The following is a 21,188-nucleotide window of genomic DNA, read 5'->3' on the forward strand; positions in this document are numbered from 1 at the left end:
GAGGGAGCATGCGCAGTTCACAGTTTCGTTCGCGACTATCCAACCAGCATGTCAAAATAAGAGTCCTTTAGAATAATGCTTTACTGTCCATATAAATGTAAACATAGATTTGTTAATTTGCATAAAAACACTGCATAAGAAAATAATGTAATCATTTCACTCATTACAAAATATATATTCAGAAAAGGAAAAGAACACAATTGTGTACATACTTTGTGTGTATCACATCTGCATTCAGTTCATTATCATTGTGTATTTAAGTCCCTCCTTTTGTTTCCTTCATTGTCCAGTAGGAAACTATTCCTACAAACAAACTATTGTTTGTGTTACAGACTGTTTCGTTTGTGATTACTGTAATGGAAAAAAATTATTTTCATTGATCTTTAGATATTACAAAGTAGTGTGAGTCACATGTTTTTATTGTTCGTATTGTGGTGTGTGAACGGGAAAATATATGCATGTTTGGGTACCTGGCTGAGTGTGACACTTTAGGAGCAGGGACAGGACCTTTGAACCTAATATTGACTTTTGGTGGTCTTAAGTGACAACTAAGTGATGAACAGAAACTTATATAACAATGGGTCTCTTATCTAGAGGGCATGGCAGAAAGAAACCTGCTGGAGAAAGACCTGGTAAAATGGTATAAAGGCTGCCCATTGCTTCCTGTCTAATGTCTCACTCACTCCACAGCGTAGCAAATGTGTGGCGACTGAACTTTCTTGCAAGAATAAATACTTTTTAAAAGACTATTTGATTCAGAGTGACTCTGATGATATTTAATGAGTTTTTTTTTGCCACAACACCATATTTCTTACCTTACCTTTGTTTACCTTATTTTAATAAAGACGGTTGCTACTTGAACCTTATTTGTCCTCCTTGGAACTAAAAGGTGACAACTATATTCCTATTTAGGTATAAAAAAATATATACTTGAAATATACCTTTAACTGTACTTTAACTCTTTAATTTTAAAATCAATTTATTCTAGCTTAATGCATCCTCACTGGTACAAGCTCTTTAGCTGACTTCTTTCCGGCAGCCAAAACTGCATAACGTCACGAAAGTGCAGACCCGCCGTTTGGGAAAGGGCCTGAATCTTTCAGAACTTTGACCGGTGAGTGGATTCTGACTAAATTAAACCCCCCTGAGTGGTCATTGTGTTCAATAGGTCAACAAACATGTCTGTGATTGGTTACATTGCTCACTGCTGCAGAAATATGAAGTAAAAAGAAACATTTGACATTCTACAGATGGCAAGCACAAATGCGCACTAGAGTTTCATCAAGATATTACAGTATCAACTGTATCAACACTCCTGTAGAACCGGGCCTAGATTTACTACTCAATTGGATACAATTTATTTATGATTTAGTCACTTTCTGGACTAAAAGTATAGTTTACAAACATCCCAATTAGTGTTAAGAGTCATCTGTATTGGTTTAATTTTCCACAATGGAATGTATTCAATATTAACAGTCCCATAATACCATGTAGAAGAATCTGTTAGAATGAATAAGATAAATAAGATTTAAAAAAAATGCAATGATAATATTACCAAATAAACAACAGAAAATACATGATTGTCCTTAAATAATTATTCTTCCAAAATGTAAGATATGTCCAAGTTCATACATGTAACATTTAAAATAAATCAGTTCAGCATTTCATGTTTTTAAGTATACATAATAATAATAATAACCATAAACAAAATGAATACATTTATGCACAGGAAAAACCTTCATGCAAAGTTTAACTTTAGATTTTTTTTTCCCCCTTCAAAAAAGGACAATTATTATTACATTTTATATGAAAAGAAGCACTCCTATGAAAAGAAATACAGTTCCAGCTGCTTCAGTGCTTGGAGCCCTACAAAAGAATTGCTCCAAATTAAAACATACACATTTCAGTTCAATCTATAGTGATTTTTTTCCCCCACTGTAAACATTTTGCGCAATTTCTTAGATGAATTAAAACCATTATTGCACATGACAATCATATTTATACCACAGCAAATGTGCATTTTTTTTTTAAATCTTCACAGTATGACCTTATGTAGCCCCGCCCCTTTTCAACGCTGCGCTCGTTGTCTTTTGTCTTCCGGTCTGTATTTTCACAGCGATCTTAATATTTATAAATGAACGGCTCGTTTTAAAATCTTCCCGGTCTACTGAAATTTGTTAAGACACTCTGTATATTATATATTCTAAAGATGGCTGCGCCCTTGTTTTTCTGGTGCATAAGGTCTATACAGGGCCGTTGAAGGCTTGAATCTGATTGGTTGACGGACGTTCTAAGGTGTGCAATTATTTTCAGGGAACCGCACGGCTAAAGTAGTTCCAGGCAGGTCTTGACCGCATTACAGTTCCATATCACTTTGCGTAGTTAACATAGGATACAATTCATAACAAGAAAAAACATACAGCCCCATGCGCTTAAAGCTACAGTATGTAAGATTTTAAGCCACAAGAGGGCGCTGTTTCAAACAATAACAAAGGCGAAACTTGATGACGCTATGAAGGAGAGTGGAACGATGGGAGATGTCGTTTTCAACATCCAGAGACGTATGGAATTAATGAATCATAATCACGGATGAGCTAACTTATTAGTTTTTGTATTACCTGTACGTCTGAACGCTGTCATTTTTTATGTCTAACTTCACAATCAATGGAAACATGCAGTTTAATTTTAATAAAGTATATAGTCCTATCTTTAATCAATAGAAAATTAAACTAAATATATAAATACATTGATAGTCACAGGTTTTCGTGATTATTGCAGATAATATAACAAATAAATAATTATTGATAGGCCTATACTTAAAAGGGCTTTGTGTTTCATTTAATATGAAAGTAATTAATTTAAGACTAGCCTACTGTCATTAATAGAATCACTCACTCACTCACAAGAGCGTTTTAATGACAAAAACTTGACAAACGTCTTGAAATACATCATGTTTTGAGGTGTGGTAACTGTAGTATAAGCGGAATAATTGACTCCAGGCCGTGGAATTATTATAAAAAATAATGCACACCCGAGGTGTAACGGTCACGTGCATTATTTTATTAAATGAGAGGCATTTATTTTATTGCACAACAGTAACCCACAGTGATAAATTATACAAGATGATATATAGAAAATATGTGTTCCCTTAAATCAGTTCTCCTCCTGAAGAAGACAAAAACTTTTTTTGTTGATGGTTGATTCCACTTATTGAATGGCTGATTGTATTAAAATGCAAGTAAAATGTCACACAATTTCACTACTCTTTGCTGTACCAAAACACTTCTTATGTGAACATTCCTCATATCCATTCTTTCAATCACTCTCTGTGGGTGAATGATCACCTTTCTCCTCAAAAGTCCGTCAGTACTTGATGCATTTCAAATAATTCTTGAAGTAATGATGGGCCAATTTCATTTTTCCATCATTTCGTCCTGGAAACCTAAATTGTCTGTATTTACTTTGTTTGCGTTTCTTCTGGTGGCCGACTGAAAGTCCTTTGCAAGAGGCAATCAACAAATCTCCGAGACCATCAAGAAAAAACTCTGTGGGGTTTATGTCAAAGAGACAGCAGAAGATGAGCAATCATAAAAAAATACTCAAGAAGTTTAAAGGGATAGTTCTCCCTAAAATGAAAATTATCCCATAATTTACTCACCCTCAAGCCATCATAGATGTATATGACTTATTTCTTTCAGCCAAACAAAATCTGAGTTACATAAAAAAAATATATTGAATGGAGTCTGAGTTGATGCTCCAAAAAGTGCATCCATTCATCATAAATCTAATCCCTACAACTACAGGGGGTTAATAAAGACCTTGAAGTGAAAGTGATGCGTTTTTGTAAGAAAAATATCTATATTTATTACTTTATAATCTATAATCACATGCTTCCGGTAACGGGCATACGCAATTCTAGTTCCGGCGGAAGTAACCTCTAACCCTGCGCATGTCGTAGGACTCACGGTTCATGCGGTTAAAACTAATAGGTCTGGGCAAATTTTTCTTTAAAAATTCTTGTTTTAGACTTCTTATTCGTGACTGGTGTTTTGTTCTGTCCTCTGCGCTTCCGCATTTGTCAATACTTCATGTGTCGGGTCAGAGGTCATCACGTACGCCCGTTACCGGAAGCATGTGATTATATTTTATTTAAACTGTAGTAAACTCTTGAGTTTGCCTGAAAGAAGAAAGTCATATACACCTAGGAGTAAATTATGGGAACATTTTTGGGTGAACTAAATTTACACTGAATTTCAAGCATTTTTACTGTATACACACACACACATGTAATGTAACTGTGACATTAAGAGACCTTTCTGACTGAAAAACAAGGAGAAAGATGCCATAGTCCTGTTACAGGAGGCATGATGACTGCAGATGTGAAAAGACCAATAAACTGCAATGTCTGTAATGTAAGACACCTAAGACAGTGCTACATGGAGACAAGGAGGACAGGTGATCATCCTTGCAGTGTCAAAACACGTAACCATGTTTCCCCTCCTCAGATATGTTTGAGAACTTGCAAGTGTCTTGGTGGAACATCTCACAGCTAGAACAGGCAAATCTGCTGCAGTCCATGAAGATGAGATGCACTATAGGACTTAAAGCAGCTGGTGGACACACCAGATTCTGGCTGCTACTTTTGATATTGATCTATATACCGCATTGTTCCAAATAACCTGACAAACCTGAAGACGCATCATTATGCCGCATTATTCTTACGCCGCATCAAAAAGTCCGCTTTTAGGACCGCAGTAAGCTTTTATTTGACTGTTAGCATTTTTAAGACTTGTCTTTTAGGGACTGCCATCTTATAACATTACACTCTGACACATCGCATTTCTTGGCTGCTTAATGAGAGTTGTTTGACTCCGCTGCGTTTATCACCATGCTCTGTTCTGGACAGTCATTCGCCATCATTTGGCACCGTAAACTACAGTTTACAGGGGTGGGCTGCTTCAGTCCTGAGGGGTACACTGATTTTACACGCATTTAGCGCTCCCTGTTGCTTGCGGGTGTATTACTGACATGTAAAAGTCTAGAACCTGAATATAAGACGACCCCATTTTTTTCAGATGCATTTCCAAAAGAGACATATTTGGAATTATATTTGGAACAATACCGTTTATATCGGAAACCTCCAGATTCACCGGAAATCAGTGTGCAAAGCATAAATTAAGGTAATAATCTGAAATGATAATCATGTATTTTAATCTGAAACCCCGAGAGGTACCTACCAGTGTGAGCCACCCTCTTTAGAAACGGATCAAAGCCAACCCGTCGCACCGCATCTGTCCGTGCCAGGAAGTAGTTGACGACCCCGTCTACAAAGAAGCAGCCTTTAAAGCCTGGGACTGATTGATGGCTCTTCCTATGAAAACGTCTAAGACAACCGCCCTCCTCTTCCTCCCCTTCCTCATACTGAAGGCGGAAAAAGAACTGATTTTTTCCCACTGCACCACCAACCTGGAAAGAGTGAAGTGAGTGAAGACCTGTTCACACCTGAAATGATCCAGTATTATTAAAGGACAAGTTCGGTATTTTACACTTAAAGCCCTGTTTACAGATCGTATCTGATGAAATAGAACGGTTAAGATTAAAATTTGGACACATGCTCCTGTCCCGAGAATTTTAGTTTTATTTAGCGTTTGTGGACCTATTTTGCCAAACGCGTCACACCCAGATTCTTCCGTTGAGAGCTTGAATAATAGACACCAGTTGGTGGCGATAATGCACCTTTGCCGATTGCAAGCAAACCGCTGGCATTTCATTTAATACACAGAAGAAGCAGAAGAAGAATCGGCGGAGGAATAACGTACCTCACACAGCACATTCAATACAATCAATGGAGTTGGACAAACACTACGATAAAACCTGTTGGAATGCATCTTTTTCAGCGTTTTTTTTTGGGCCCGTATCAGTGAACACCCCTGACCACTCGGTGAGTTTCACGTCTTTGTAAACGAAAGTTTAATGTGTTTTAGGAAGGAATCTTCCAGTGGCCATAGACAACCATTGTGTGGGGGTGGGGGGGAAGCGAAATAAACCCAAAATTCTCGGGACTGGAACATGTGTCCAAATTTTAAACTTAACCGTTCTATTTCATCAGATACGATCTGTAAATAGGGCTTTAAGTGTAAAATACCGAACTTGTCCTTTAATGCATTATTGAGTTTAATATAGCTAGAAAACACATCATCTTTCCTGCATCCAGTCAGAATAAACACTAATTCAAAGCTGAAGTGAGGGAGCAAAGATCATTTCCATATCTGGGAAAGAACAATTGGTCTCATTCAGTATTGATTTTGTGAACTATTCATGTGCACAGGATAACTTCTCTTGAAAATGAAATGCATACAATAAAATACATTTAACAATATCTATGTAAACCTAAAAAAGTTTATAAGGCCACAGAGAGAGAGAGAGAGAGAGAGAGAGAGAGAGAGAGAGAGAGAGAGAGAGAGAGAGAGAGAGAGAGAGAGAGAGAGGCCACAAATATGTGGTTTCAGTTGCTCCTACATTTTGTGTAAATTGATTAATCAAAATTTGTTAGTGAAAACGTTTGTACACATCACACACAGTTACTTACTTCCAAAAAAAAAAAAAAAGCATCTCTTTACTGACCACATCCAATTCTGGAACTTTCTCCATTATCTCCACAAAGCTTTCAATCCGTGTATTGTTATTGAATATGTAGTCATCATCAACCCAAAGGAAGTATTTAGTGGTGACTTGAGAAACAGCCAGATTCCTTCCCGCAAACCAGCCCTAAGTAAACAGATAAAGAGAAATTCTGGGTTTAGCTCAGTAGGCAGGCACAAAAAAAGCTAGTTTAGTGAGGCACCTATACAATGGAAGTGAATGAGGCCAATTGTATTTAAAAGGCAAAATGTGATACATACAAAATAATTGTATAAAAGTCTCTTCTGTTAAAAATGGTGTTTTATATCATCTTCAGTCATTTTACAGTTAAGGTGTAATATAGGCATTTTTACACTTGAAACGGGTAAAGAACGGTTCCAGTTATTTCCACTTGAGCTTGGTTCGGCACGGTACAATCAAACGGTTAGCTGACCGTGCTGGTAGAATGAATGCAGTTACTTCGCCACTCATGATTGGTCACTTGTCTGTTGCCTGGCTACCAGTTTCTCTGTAGCTGGCTAAGCACAATTTGAGTGTCATAAAAACACAAATTAATAATAAAATGAAAAGAAAATTGTCCCGATGGAGGAAAAGCAGCTATTGGCTACTCCAGTTGACACGTTTCCGTCTCAAATTGCCATTTTTCCCCTCAAACACTGAAACAACCGTTTATATACAATAACGTACACCATTACACGTTTCCATAGCTAACCAAAGCACATAAATATGAGGCACACGGTTGGCTGTAGTTTGCTAAGTATCTAGCCCATATCATTCCCCGCAATGCGGAGTTAACAGCGCAAAAGCCGTGCTTGATAACCCTGCTCCAGAGCAGAAAGATTTTCTCTCCGGGGTTAAAAGTGGTGTTAAGAATGACGATAACACAGGGTTGAGCGCTGTGTGAAAAGCCCTTATGTCACTGTGGCCTTAAAGTATTTACCTGTGCAGGAGGCATGATGTAGTGCTCTACGTTGTTGCCAGTCACCTTTTCTGGCGTCAGGCTGTCATCTGCAACAATGATCTTGATGTTGGGGTAAAGCTGTCGGATACTGTTGATGAGGACGTTCAGCTCTTCGTATCTCAGAAAGGTCTTTGTTGTTATGGTTACCTGTGAGTTAATATCTGAGTTTAGAAAGAAGGGGGAGGGTCATTGACTAGACCAAATCTAGATTTGTGTGTGTGTATTTATTTTTTGTAATTGTTGTTGTGGTCTTACCTGTCCCTGGGTCGTACAAAACAGGAACTGAGGGTCTTTTGATCACAATGGGAAATATGGCCTCATAGTCCTCGAAAGAAAAATGAACTACGGAAACAAGGAAACGTGGATTTGGATTTTTAATTTAGAAAAAAAAAGGTAAGTTGAATGTAAATTCAAAACTAAAAAAAAAAGTCAACTGGACTAGACAGCTCAATAGTTACATATTATAGCTCACACCCATTCTCTGAACTTAATGGACACATAGGGCACTGCAGACATTACCCAGATCTTTAGTCTTGACATGATAGATAGTGCTGGTGTAGGTTACTCTGGAGAGCAGGTCATTGAGTTGTGTTAGGCTGCTAGATGAGATGTTCAGTTCACTCTGACCCTGTCCATCCACCTGCTGTCCATCCAGAACATCCTCTACTGAGAGCACTCCACTCTTCACACTCAAAGACACCTGTTGCACAAAAGTGTTCATTAATGGACCTGCAGTGTGATATTCATTAATTGCCTCATTGCTGGACACTTCTGCAAAGAAAGTAACCAGCTTTCTTGAGTTTGCATTTCAAAAACGGAGAACTCCGACCTTTACTGAGAACATTAAACCAAAGAACCCCAAAAGGACCTCACAAATTTAAAAACAAACCTTATATAGTTGTCTTTGTGCATGCAGAGCCAAACCTGTGAAAATGGGCAGTTTGACAATTCATGTTACATTAAGATTAAATAATGACGAATACAATTTTAAAATTCTTTGAAAGTGCATTCTGGTCATAACATCTCATCTTCTAATTCAGTTTGAAGATACAGTAAATTACTAATTTTAAAAGAATGTGTTGCACACATGACGTTTAACAACTAACATCCCAAAACAGATCGAGTGTCTTAAAGTAAACACATCTGAGATCTGTGAGATATATTACATGAAAGAAACAGTTTTACCTGGTATCACTCTTTTTTTAAGAGGTGGCACTTCGAAACCGTGGGTGGGATATTGGAGGGGCGAATTGGCTTGGGAAAGTATAAGTGGGTCCATCTTTGTCCCCATTCTAAGAAATACGGAATTATAACTTTTAGAATGAAGCTAAACCACATTTGTATTAAGGGGCAGGAACTGGAATGCACTTTTCACCTGAGCTGGTATTTCTGGTATTCCTCCAACCGACGTCTCTGAAGATCTTCCTGTTCACCCTCTTGCACATTCTGCGCAAGTATAGAAAATCCATCACAGGAACAAGACGAACGATTTTTACTGGGAAATGGCCCAAAGCTGAGGTCATATTTGAAAAAATTAGGGCAATAATAAGGAAACATTGCACAGATAAGACATTATTTAAAATGATACCGAAGTAATATGTTACAGGGACTAAGTTTACTATTCTGAATAAATAACCAACCTTTGTTTAGGAAAGACTCTATGTTGGAGGTACCTTTTGCTAAAAAGACAAAAAGGTCACCGGTGAAAAAGTTTTTCCAATGCCACAAGAACAACCAAATTGAAAACTGACAAACAAATATGACAGAGACACCAGAGTAGGGTCATACCCTAACGGAAACAGTCCGTTTGTGACATCTGTAACATCCAGAAATCCATGTTGTATACTGTAAACACCCAATGCAGTAATACTGAGCCCAATCAGGAATAACTTGAGGAGAAAGTTCATTTCTGGAAATGATCTGAAAGGAAGATGTGTTAACAGTCAATAGCAGTGAAATGTAATACTTTAAAAATGTAACATAAATTTAAACTGAAAACAAAACAAAATGGTGAAGAACATAATTGCAACTTGTTTTGTACTGACAGATACCTTGCACATTCAAGTTTAAAATGCCCACACCCTCTCTTACGTTGATGTGGAAATATTAACCCTTTCATGCATGACTTATGACAACCTCAGACATTTTTTTTTTTTTTGCTCAGATCTGAAAGATTTTTGAGAGATTTTCAGATGTCCACTTGAGTGCACGTTGATTGCGATTACGAACAGGTGGACAGGGGGCAGGAATGAAGCAGGAGAGAGAGAGAGAGAAAAAAGGAGGAAAACAAACCTAACTCATGACAAATATATACAAAATATATAATACAGCTACAATTATTGCAAACTCAATTGACCAGCAGACGAAGAACTTCTTACAAGTTTAACTTCGCGTGTCTTTGATAAGGACATGATTACCTCAAAGATATTTACAACTGGGCAAGGTACAACTCTGTGGAAACCCAACTTTGACTAAGCTCTACCTTCAGTCTACCAGAGTATTTTGATTACCCTTATTAGATGATCATTCTGATTAAGTTAAAAATTGACAATTAAATGTCTACCGTAGCTCTCCTCTGAGAAAACCTCTGACTGAAATGTACACTGATCTATTAATGTTTTCAGACAGTGAAAAAAAAAAAACCTAGCGATCAGGTTTTTTCCAATCTCATCTGAAATGAGCAGTGTTGGGGGAAATGGATTACAAGTTGCATCTGTAAGGGATCCACTGGAAGCAAGCTTATTGAGATCCCAAGTGCTGTTTATTAACAAGATCTAACATGAAACAAAAACATGGCGTGGCATGAACTAACACAACGTTATCACGTTTCCCCTGGTCCTCACCTGCACGCACTCTCACTAATTACTAAGTGAGATGGGGGATGTGGGAGAAAAAAAAACTTGCATCACAATAAGTTGTGATTGTCAAAACATTTGGTAACTTATTTTTATTAAGTTTACTGACAACATGTTACAATGTTTAGCTGCATGGTTACAATTGCTGGCAGGTTACTGTATTTATTATTGCTTGACATCTTTCAATATCGATTAATTTTGATAATTATTAGTTACTGCATGTTAAAAAATAAATCACTAATGCTGAAAACATAGAGAGCCCAAGCCTATTTTTATTAAAGGTTAAAAATAGCAACTTAAATAAAATATAATGCGCATTTATTATAATAACAACTTTATAATATTTTAATGATATAAGTAAAAATATGTAGCCTAATATAGTGGACATATTGATGGTAATGGTAAACACATACCATTTACATTTACCAATTTACCTGTTTTATTGACTTCTTACCGCGGTTGAAAAACACTGATTGATCCGAGGCATACATTTTGGTAAGTCCGGGTTTATTTACTAATAGTAAAGAAGAGCAGAGCCGAGAAGAGTTAGAGTTGATCGGGTCACGTGCCGCTTGAACTGAGGCGCTACAGAGATCTGTCACGTCACATTTACAAGCGCCAAAATGGTATTATTGTTTGAATTGCGTAATAAATTGACAGAATCTGAGAGCTGATAATTTATTTTATATCAAAAGTAACCTGCTTTGTCTGTCGTTGTCAGTGTCCTCTTTGCTCCGCGATTTTTTTCTGCGTGAGAAAATGGATGAGAGCGTGTGGAAAGGGCCAATTGCGTGAGTCTCACGCTCAATGCGTGAGAGTTGGCAGCCCTGTCATATATAGCATCTGGATAACCGATCGGATTTCTGTTTCCTGCATAATATTTAAATTAGGTAGCACGACACCAAGAGTAAAGAATACAAATTAAGCAATGTCCCAATTGCTTTCACTCACTTACTTTCCTCTGCAATCTCCAGTCTTAGATCACATTACGTTTTTTGAATGAAGGAATATTTCGAGAGTTGATCATACAAAAATAACTGGGTTATAAAAAATAAAAAAACACAAGTCACATCGATCATCTGGGATTAAGGTTATAGCATGCAATGACTATACTAACAGAAATGGGAGATTAATATGCTGAAACCATAAAAAAAAATCTACATTTAAAACATAAAAAAATGCAACACTTATTCCTCTGGCAACATGAGCGCACGCTCTTCATTAATATCTCATTAGGCTACTCACAGCTGTGATTGTACAGGCGATCGCCTCGTTCAGATAATGTTGCACAATTAAAATGAAAAATGACACACACAGTATCATGTAAGTCTAAATAAACTGTTTTAAATATTGACGTTTATTGTAACCCAGCTAACACAAATACGTGACTGTTATGTAACTGCAACGTAATCTGGTGACCAAACTTTCGTCGTGGCAACGTAACTAGTTACGTCGTGGCAACCGGAAAAGTGAAATTCCTGGATTCGTTGCCACGACGTAACTTTGTAACGTTGTCAGTAAGTAACGGCGTATCTGGAACGTTGTTGGTTATCTTATAACCTTATGAGGACGTACTGACGACGTTGTGGGTTGGTTATATGATGGTAATGAAATTTCGAGCATGCGACGTTGTAGTTATTTTTTTCGCTTCAATGTCGCTTTTTTTTTACTTTTGCGACGACAGAAAAGGCTTCAGCCAATCACATACAGTTGATTGTTTATTTGATTGCATGTAAATGTATCCCTGATGATTTTAAGAGGACAGCTCACCTCAGCAGACTGCCAGACGCTGCTCCAGACCGATTGGTTCCCTGAAGTATGTGGTTTGTCTCGTCAGATGCGGTGCCACTGTCTGAACGAGCTCCTCAAATTGTCCCACAGACATCCGAAAGTAAGTGCGTACGGAACCGGCCATGATAAAGTTATGTGCAAGATTAGCGCTACTCCCCTTCAGACTCTCCGTTATTTAAGATCAGGTGCACCCAAAACCTTTTCTGTCTTTTAAAGAAAATGAAAAAAATTCGCAAATTCGCGTCGCGGCTGATGTGAATGGTTTTGACACGAACTATTCGCATGCGAACTATTCGCTTTTCCGTTTCGCTTTTTCTTTACGCGTCCAGTGTGAAAGGGCCTTTACACTGAGATCCGATCACAATGCGTCGACTACCTCCGAAACTGGACACACTGATCGGATAGCATTCTGATCAGAATCGCGTTTACACTTGTCTTTTCAATGTTTATGTGGACAACATCCAGATACAGGTCGCATGTTAATGCCAAGTGTATACGCAGCCAGAGACTCCTTGGCTTACATGCGTCAAGTCTGGTTCCAGGATATCTCTGATCTCGCAGCAAGTATTATCAAGTTCTTCACTAATCAATCTTGTGTGTGTATCTCAGCAGCTTCAGTGTGTGATGGCTCTCGAGGATTCTCCAGTCATCCTCTCTGTGTTTTGAGTATCAACGGACCTCTGTATCTACGTAGCAGTATCCAAGTTCTGAATATCTTTGTATCGATACCCAAGTTCTGAGAATCTACGAATCTATATGCTAGTCCTGAATATCTACGTGTCTGGAACCAAGTTCTGAGTTCTGCGAGTCAACGTTTATGTTTGAAGTATCTGAATCTTCTTCCTACTCAAGTATCAAGAGATTGTTTCTGTTCCTGCATTTGTTCAAAGACTCTGGTTCCCTTGATTTCAACAGTGCTGATCTTGAAGCCTCCCAGTATCCGGGTTAAGCATCAGTGTATAAATAAAGCCTGTTAAACCGTTCTCTTTGTGTCCTCGTCCATCAGTGTTTGTGACAAACGTAGCCTACATTATAATGTAATCACATTAATTTTCGACATTACTGCAAATTGTATTCTAATAACAAAACATTTATTTACAGACAAAAATGTACTGCAGATGAAGTATTAACAACAGTCAGTAAAAGTATGAATTGCAGCTGAAATATGATACATGATGGTAATTTAGTAAACTGATGATTAATCAGAATGTCCTCCCAATCTAAAATCAATACATAGAAAACTTACTTAACAATGATAAGCTTTCTTAGATGTTACAATATTTTTTTTTACCTGCAAAAATCTTCTAGGTTATAAGGGATGGGTTGATGTTTCGGAGCAACTTGGAATTTCTGACTGGCCATTTGCTATCTTTGCTTGGAGAAGAAAAAAAATCAACATACAGTGGCTTGCCATTTAGTGGCAATGTATAGGATGATGCATAGTGTCCACTGTAGAGGTTGATGTGCCACCAAAACCCATGCAAACCCAACGGAGGCCAGCTAGTAGTTGTTGTGCGAGTAAAACCTCACTCCTCTGATCTCAATAGGGATCAGATGCTAGAGGCTGCAGTCTTTAGCCTCCTTGTTAGAGCGCCTGATTTTCACGCCGGAGACCCGGCTTTGAGGCCCGCACAGAGAGGGGCGAGTAGGACCCGGGTGGAGGGGTTACATATACAAGAAAATGCTTTGTGAATAGCTGTCCACTGTGACCTCTGTGCGTGAAAGGGTTAAAACTGAATCATTTCCATCTTTGCACCTGACCTATTTGTTTCAGGTTTAAATCAGGTCTCCTCTGCTGGAGTAGAATTGGTGGCGCTGTCACAAAAAAATATTCTACTATTAGAGGGAACATCTGTATAGTAAATGCACATGGGTTTCATCCAAGATACATATGTGGATCATTTGGATTTATTTCAAAAGCAGAAGCATGTTGTATGGAGTCTGCTGTGAATCTTTGGTTTCAACCATAGGTTTCAACAGGTAACGTCTCGGTTACTAACGTAACCTCGGTTCCCTGAGATGAGGGAACGAGTGTTACGTAAGTTGACTTACGCATCGGGAAAGCCCCTTTCTCGAGAAGATTGAAGCCTAAAATTATCCTTATAAATTGCTTTAATTTAAAACGCACTTGCTGCAGCAAGCAGACCTAAGCGAGACGGCTCGCGCGCTCATTGGCTGCTCTGCAGCAATTGCTGCAACCTATGGGGAGACGCGGCTAGCATGAGAGCCAATAGGGGAGCTTTGCGCCCTCTATGAGACAAAGCCCGCCGAAATAGGTGTGGCCTCATGCTATAAAATAGCGCGTCGCCCATAGATGCCTTGTTTTCATCGACTGAAGCGACACAGACGGAGCACAACACGGCCAGGTTATGCAACACTCGTTCCCTCATCTCAGGGAACCGAGGTTACGTTAGTAACCGAGACGTTCCCTTTCGAGAGTACTCTCGTGTTGCGTAAGTTGACTTGCGCATCGGGAACCCAGTGTAAAACGCTGTGTGTGCCCACATAAAAATTCTCTATCACCGTCCCAGGGCGAGTGCCCGGGGCTCATAGACGAGAATTAAGTTCAGGCCACAGGGGGGCAGAACCGGGAATATGTAGGAATGGGCCGAATGAAAATGGACCCAATTACATGACTGAATGCTTGACACATTATACCACAGTATGCTGTCCAGTTGGACAGTATAATTGCTATAGGGCTACTAAACAGATAACAGTTTAGCTTGTAGCGCAGGAACTTCTAGGTTATAGAACCTGATAAAAGTAGACGGAGAGGCCCAGTCTGCCGCCGTACAGATATCCTAAAGTGAAATCCCACTGGACCATGCCCACGACGAGGCCATGCCTCTAGTAGAGTGAGCTCTAACGCCCAGAGGGCAGCAGAGACCTTTGGAAGCATAAGCCAATGAAATAGCATCGACTATCCAGCGTGAAAGGCTCTGTTTTGAGGTAGCCAAACCCTTAGTGCGGCCACCAAAGGATACAAAGACCTGATCCGATTGTCTGAACAAAGCGGAGCGCTCCAAGTAAATTCTCAAGGCCCTGACAGGGCAGAGAAGATTCACGTCCCTTTCACCGTTAGATGCAGGAAGAGCTGACACTGAAATGACTTGCGACCTGAACGGAGTGGCAAGCACTTTAGGAACATAGCCATGTCTTGGTGTGAGAATAACTTTGCAGTCATTGGGCCCAAACTCAAGACAAGTAGCGCTCACTGAGAGCGCGTGTAGGTCACCCACCCGCTTAACTGAGGCCAGTGCCAACAGGAAAGCGGTTTTGAGTGAGAGATATTTTAAGTCTATCGACTGCATTGGTTCGAATGGATCACCCTTCATGGCCTCTAGGACAGTGGAAAGGTCCCAAACTGGAACCGACGGAGGTTGAGGAGGGTTTAACCTCCTTGCTCCTCTAAGAAAACGGACGATTAGGTCGTTTTCCCCCAGTGACTGACCGGAAATCGGCTTTAGAAAAGCCGTAACGGCCGACACATATACTTTGACCATGGAGGGGGACCTGCCCGCGTCCAACAGCTCTTGGAGGAAGGGGAGCAACTCCATTACTCCACAGTTTTTAGGATCCATGTTCCGTGCTGAGCACCAGCTCGAGAACACTGACCATTTCAGAGCATAGAGACGTCTAGTAGACGGCGCTCTAGCCTCCGTGATGGTATTTAACACTCCCTCCGGGAGGTTAACGGGTACCCGTTGAGGGCCCATGCGTGTAGGGCCCACAGTTTGGGGTGGGGATGCCAGAGCGTCCCTTTGGCCTGAGAGAGGAGATCTTTCCTCACCGGGACCGGCCAAGGGGCTGTCCCTCCCAGCTGCGTCAGCTCCGGGAACCATGTCCGGTTCGTCCAGAGTGGGGCGACTAGGAGCACCGCACACCTGTTTTCCCTGATTCGCATGATGACCTGTGGTAACAGCGCGATCGGTGGGAAAGCATAGTGCGGGCGGTTGGGCCAGTCGTGGGCCAACGCGTCCCTTTTCTTTGTAAAGTATGCTGGGCAGTGAACATTGTCTTCTGAGGCAAAGAGGTCGACCTCCGCCCTGCCGAAGATGCTCCATATTAACTGAACCACCTGAAGGCGTTTGGCCATAGTAAAGAGGCTCCGAGATCTTATACCGCCCTGGCGGTTTATGTAGGATATCACCGACATGTTGTCCGATCGGACTAAGATGTGGTGACCCCTCAACCGCGGGAGAAAAAACTCCAGAGCTAGCTCGACCGCTTTCATCTCTAGACAGTTTATGTGTAGGCGTTTCTCTAGGTCCGTCCATAGACCGGAGATTGGCCTGCCCTTGTGCAGGGCCCCCCAACCGAGGTTGGATGCATCTGTCGAGACTACTTTCAGTTTCGAGACAGTTCCCATGACGACGCCTGACTGGTACCAGTCGGCTGCCTTCCAAGGTTCCAGCGCTTCGACACAGCGCTGGGTAACCCTGAGACGAAGGCGACCCGCTGTCCACACGCGAGGCGGGACTCAAGCTTTTAGCCATAGCTGAAGGGGGCGCATGTTTAGCAGACCCAGCTGTAGCACCGCTGACGCTGAGGCCATGCGACCCAGAATCCTCTGAAAATTTTTGAGAGGGGTGACGCCGCCGGCTCTGAATGATGCCGCTAGGCGCTGGATGGAGAGCGCGCGCTGTGACGTAAGCCACGCTGTCATTGAAACAGAGTCTATTTCTATCCCCAGAAAGGCGATTTTCTGACTGGGCTCTTGTTCCAGTTGATTCTGAGACCCAGACTGTCCAAATGACTGAGTAACAAAACCTTGTACGATATCAGTTCTGCCTCTGACTGAGCTAGAATTAGCCAATCGTCTAAATAGTTCAGAACTCGCACGCCCTGTAGTTTCAGGGGTGCGAGAGCCGCGTCCATGCACTTCGTGAATGTACGTGGTGCTAAAGACAGGCCGAATGGTAGGACAGTGTACTGATAAGCTCGACCCTCGAAGGCGAATCTCAAGAATGGCCTGTGATGGGGTGCTATTTGTATTTGAAAATACGCATCCTTCATATCCACTGACATAAACCAGTCCCCCGGGCGAATTTGCGCGAGTATCTGTTTGGTCGTCAGCATTTTGAACGATTGCCTCATGAGCGCTTTGTTCAAAAGTCTGAGATGCTGGTATCCTTTTTCCAAGGCGCCGTCGACCACAGAGAGCGTCGAGGAAGCGGATGACTTGAGCCTAGCCGAAAATGGCGCCTTCCACGATTTCGTCAGCTCGTCGTGCAGCTCAGGGAGGAACGGAGCGGGCCTTTGCTGAGGTGCTGGGCGGCACCCCTGGAGAAACCACTCGTCGAGCCTGTTGCGTGTTGGCTCCTCGGGGGGAGACCACTCGAGGCCGAGGTCCTCGACGGCCTTGGTCAGCAGGCGGACGAGTTCGGTGTCCACGCTGGCTCTAGCTCCACTAGCGCTGGCTTGGGTTGAGGGAGCGGGGTCCGGAATGGAGCCTGACCAGTCCTCGCTTCCCGAAGCGGCGAGCGAACAGCTGTCCTCGTCGACTTCCTCATCCTCAGGCGTACCGAAGGTAATGAGGGGAGCGGCGGGAGGGCGTTGACCGTCAGGGGGTGACGGTGACTCAGACAGCGAGGCACGCGGGGAGTTAACCGGCGTGAGTTCGCGGACCGCTGAGGCCTCCGGAGCTCTCTGAGATTGGCGCTTTTTACGGCGCGGCTCTTGAGAGAGCGGCAGTGTGGTGTCTTCGCCGAAGAAGGCTAACCGAGTCCGCAGGGTCGGTAAAGCCATCTCGTCACACTCCGGGCAGCCGCCTTGGGAGAGCGCGAACGCGGCGTGGTCCTTCCCCAGGCAGGAAACGCAGATCACGTGGCGGTCCCCAGCCGTGAGGGGAACCCGACACGAGGCACAGGAATCGCGAGGCATTTGAAACAACGCCCGCAATTCGCTTTTTCAGATAAGATACTGTAAGTGACGCAACGGCAACACAGACAGTTTTAGCTTTTGTAAAAGGATATGTGGCGCCGGATAGCGCAGCTGGAACGACGTGAAGGCGCCGTTGGGGAGAGACTCCTCGCCGGCGTCCTCAGTTCTGCAGTTCCGCTGGTTGCTCGTTCGATGGAGCGAAGGCTTCTTCCAGAGTCAGCGAAGTGGATCCTTCGCTGAAGGAGATGAAATCAAGGCATCTATGGGCGACGCACTATTTTATAGCATGAGGCCACGCTTATTTCGGCGGGCTTTGTCCCATAGAGGGCACGAAGCTCCCCTATTGGCTCTCATGCTAGCCGCGTCTCCCCATAGGTTGCAGCAATTGCTGCAGAGCAGCCAATGAGCGCGCAAGCCGTCTCGCTTAGAAATCGCGTGCTGCAGCAAGTGCGTTTAAAATTAAAGCAAATTATAAGGATAATTTTAGGCTTCAATCTTCTCGAGAAAGGGGCTTTCCCGATGCGTAAGTCAAGTTTCGCAACACGAGAGTACTCTCGAAAGGGAACTTAATTTAATGACACAGACACACACACAACACTTATTTAACCATGCTTGCATCTGCACACATTTTTCCTGAAATGTAAATTGACAATTCTTATTTTATAAAATATTGGAGCATTTGTTATAAATAATTTACAGTGCATATCATTTAAAAATAAAATAAAAATTAAACCTTTAATCATAGCTCCATTTTTTTCAGTGATGAAGTGTTTACTGACGTGAGGGCGGGGCAACCTGTCACTGACATGACATCACAGCAATATAGCAAACCACAAATGAATTACCCATGGACATCAAATCAAGTCCCACCATACATCCCCCTGCTAAACTTTTAAAGAATGTACATGTGTGTAACAGAATTATACACAGACATATGAATATTTACATATTTAATTGTCTAATTGAAGATATGTCAACACTATGAATTCAAATTGAATGATTTCACTCAATTAGCCTAGGTTAATTTAGAAATGAGAAATTATCTTTTTACTTTAAAAAAACCCCATAATTTTTACTCAACAAATCTAATAACATGGATTTCTCCACAAATCCCTCATTAATAAATAGACAGAAAAAATATATAGATAAAACATATAGGCCTACAATGTCATAATCACTATTTTCCAGAGACATGAAATTAGATCAATTAATCTGAAAACTGGTTTGGATGACTAAATCTCATGTAGGGTGGATTAGGGTAACCTGGGGCATTTTTTGCCATTTGAATTGTTGTTATTTCATATTTCACACATTAAGGCCAAAATAATATATCAACACATATCATTAAGAAATCTCCAATATGTTCTTTTATAAAATCAGATAGTTTTCATATATTGTACTCAAAGGTAAAATTATGTCACCTATATTTGAATCAAATTCTGCTGTAAAGCAGCTCTAAAAAGAAGTGTCATTGTTCAGCCGAACAATAAATAGGCTACTCATTTATTCTATCTGACTTATTTGTAAGTGTGAACTCGTGAAACACAATGCGTGATAGAGAGGCATGGCAACCCACAAATGACAAGTAAACTAATTTGACTTAATGAGATACTTTTTACTTAGGCTAAATATTTATAAATAATGTAATTAGTCATTATTGAAGATAATAGGCATATAGATCATCATGCTGCACTGGCAAATAATTCAGTAAAGAAACTCACCTTAAATCCTGAAAATGATTACCTCCGAGTCCGGACGCTGAGGCAATAAAGGCTAGGCTTCTCAAAGGGTTTATACAGGAGAAATGACAGTGATTCTCTTAACTCACCTAACAGCAGGCCCGGATTGGCTAATCGGGAGCACCGGGAGAATTCCCGGTGGGCCGGTCTGTTTAATTGGCCGGGAGGGCCGGTGTTGTCATGGCACTGGTTTGAACGTGCTCCAGTCACAGCGCAGCCCCACTATTTTTTTTATATTATTTTCTCGCAGCCCCACAAAAAAAAAAGAAAGAAAAAAAGTCAGTTGTTAGAGATGTGCGAGCAAAAAATAAGAGATACAAAACATGGATAATAGGCGCAAAGGCGGAGCTGAAAAGGCCAGAATAATAATAATAAAAAAATCTCTAGAAACTCAAGCGGCCAACGAGTCAGAGCCGTACCCACCATTGAGGTCCGGACCTCGGTAACTTTTCTGAGTGTATAATGAACGTTGTGAAATAATTGCCTAATATTAACTCTTATTTGGTGCTGCAATGATTCGCATATCGCGACGATAACCGACCTCTTCATCTGAGCTGCTTCAGCACTCAAACACCGCTCGTCGGCAATGGCAAAATGTTTTTGAGAAATGAGAAAGCGATATTTATGTTCACAGAAGCGCGAGCCGCGGCCGCGCGCGAATCCCAACGCGACGCTTCACGAGATATGCAAGTGGCTCAACTAAACAGCTGTTTTACGATATAAGTTTTAAAGTACCGACATAATCAGTTTGCAAAGACTGTATCAATCAAAGCTCAGCTTCGGGAAGGGAGATTTAAAGGTAAAGATAAAGAGACTGAGAGGAGGAGATGAGAGAGGACAGCAGGTAGCCTATGAGCAATTGCCTATTCTTTTGCATGCATACTGTGCCCAGAATAAGAAAAACTTACAATGTATTCAAATAACACAGATATACATAAGTTATTCTCCAATGACAGTGGACAAATAATATGCCCCACCCCGAACCCCTAGCAAGATCACTTTTAGGACCTTTATAAAATCCTGTACGGCTATTGCACTGAATGGAAAAAATATATATATTTTTAACAAATACAATGAATTACAAGGCTGTATAGAACAGTGCACTATTGCATACTGAGGGTTTAATTACATTATTTTAATATAGTAAGTAGGGAACTAAAGTGGGCCGGTCTAAGGCATGAAACTCCAGGGCTGAAAATGAGTCCCACTCCGGCCCTGCCTAACAGGTATAGCTAATATGAATGCAGTGGGTAATCAAGTTTTCTTTATTGTTTTGGCTCAGGAGGGTTGGTCAGGCAGGAGCCAGAAAGCTGTCTG

The 21,188-nt window shown here is 41.2% G+C and overlaps 1 protein-coding gene across 17 annotated transcripts; it reads right to left on the bottom strand.

The window, feature by feature from the left end:
- Window positions 1-1,343: 1,343 nt before the first annotated feature.
- On the bottom strand, window positions 1,344-19,966 carry LOC307010442 (beta-1,4 N-acetylgalactosaminyltransferase 1-like). 17 transcript variants are annotated; one of them, XM_079635116.1, is made up of 12 exons: window positions 19,854-19,966; window positions 9,392-9,523; window positions 9,244-9,282; window positions 8,979-9,116; window positions 8,789-8,895; window positions 8,493-8,527; window positions 8,123-8,303; window positions 7,859-7,945; window positions 7,583-7,764; window positions 6,625-6,768; window positions 5,238-5,466; window positions 1,344-3,545 (listed from the first exon to the last, which is right to left on the bottom strand). In XM_079635116.1, exons 2-12 carry the CDS (start codon window positions 9,508-9,510, stop codon window positions 3,364-3,366), a joined length of 1,443 nt encoding a protein of 480 aa, XP_079491242.1. In that variant the 5' UTR covers window positions 9,511-9,523; window positions 19,854-19,966; the 3' UTR covers window positions 1,344-3,363. The 17 variants fall into 17 exon arrangements, with proteins under 17 accessions (XP_079491242.1, XP_079491233.1, XP_079491241.1 ...); XM_079635107.1 differs by having other exon boundaries at window positions 8,979-9,098; window positions 19,854-19,943; XM_079635115.1 differs by lacking the exon at window positions 19,854-19,966 and adding an exon at window positions 11,158-11,311.
- Between the last annotated feature and the right edge of the window lie 1,222 nt (window positions 19,967-21,188).

Source organism: Phoxinus phoxinus (genome assembly GCF_949152265.1).
Source record: "Phoxinus phoxinus genome assembly, chromosome: 1".
Taxonomy (NCBI): domain Eukaryota; kingdom Metazoa; phylum Chordata; class Actinopteri; order Cypriniformes; family Leuciscidae; genus Phoxinus; species Phoxinus phoxinus.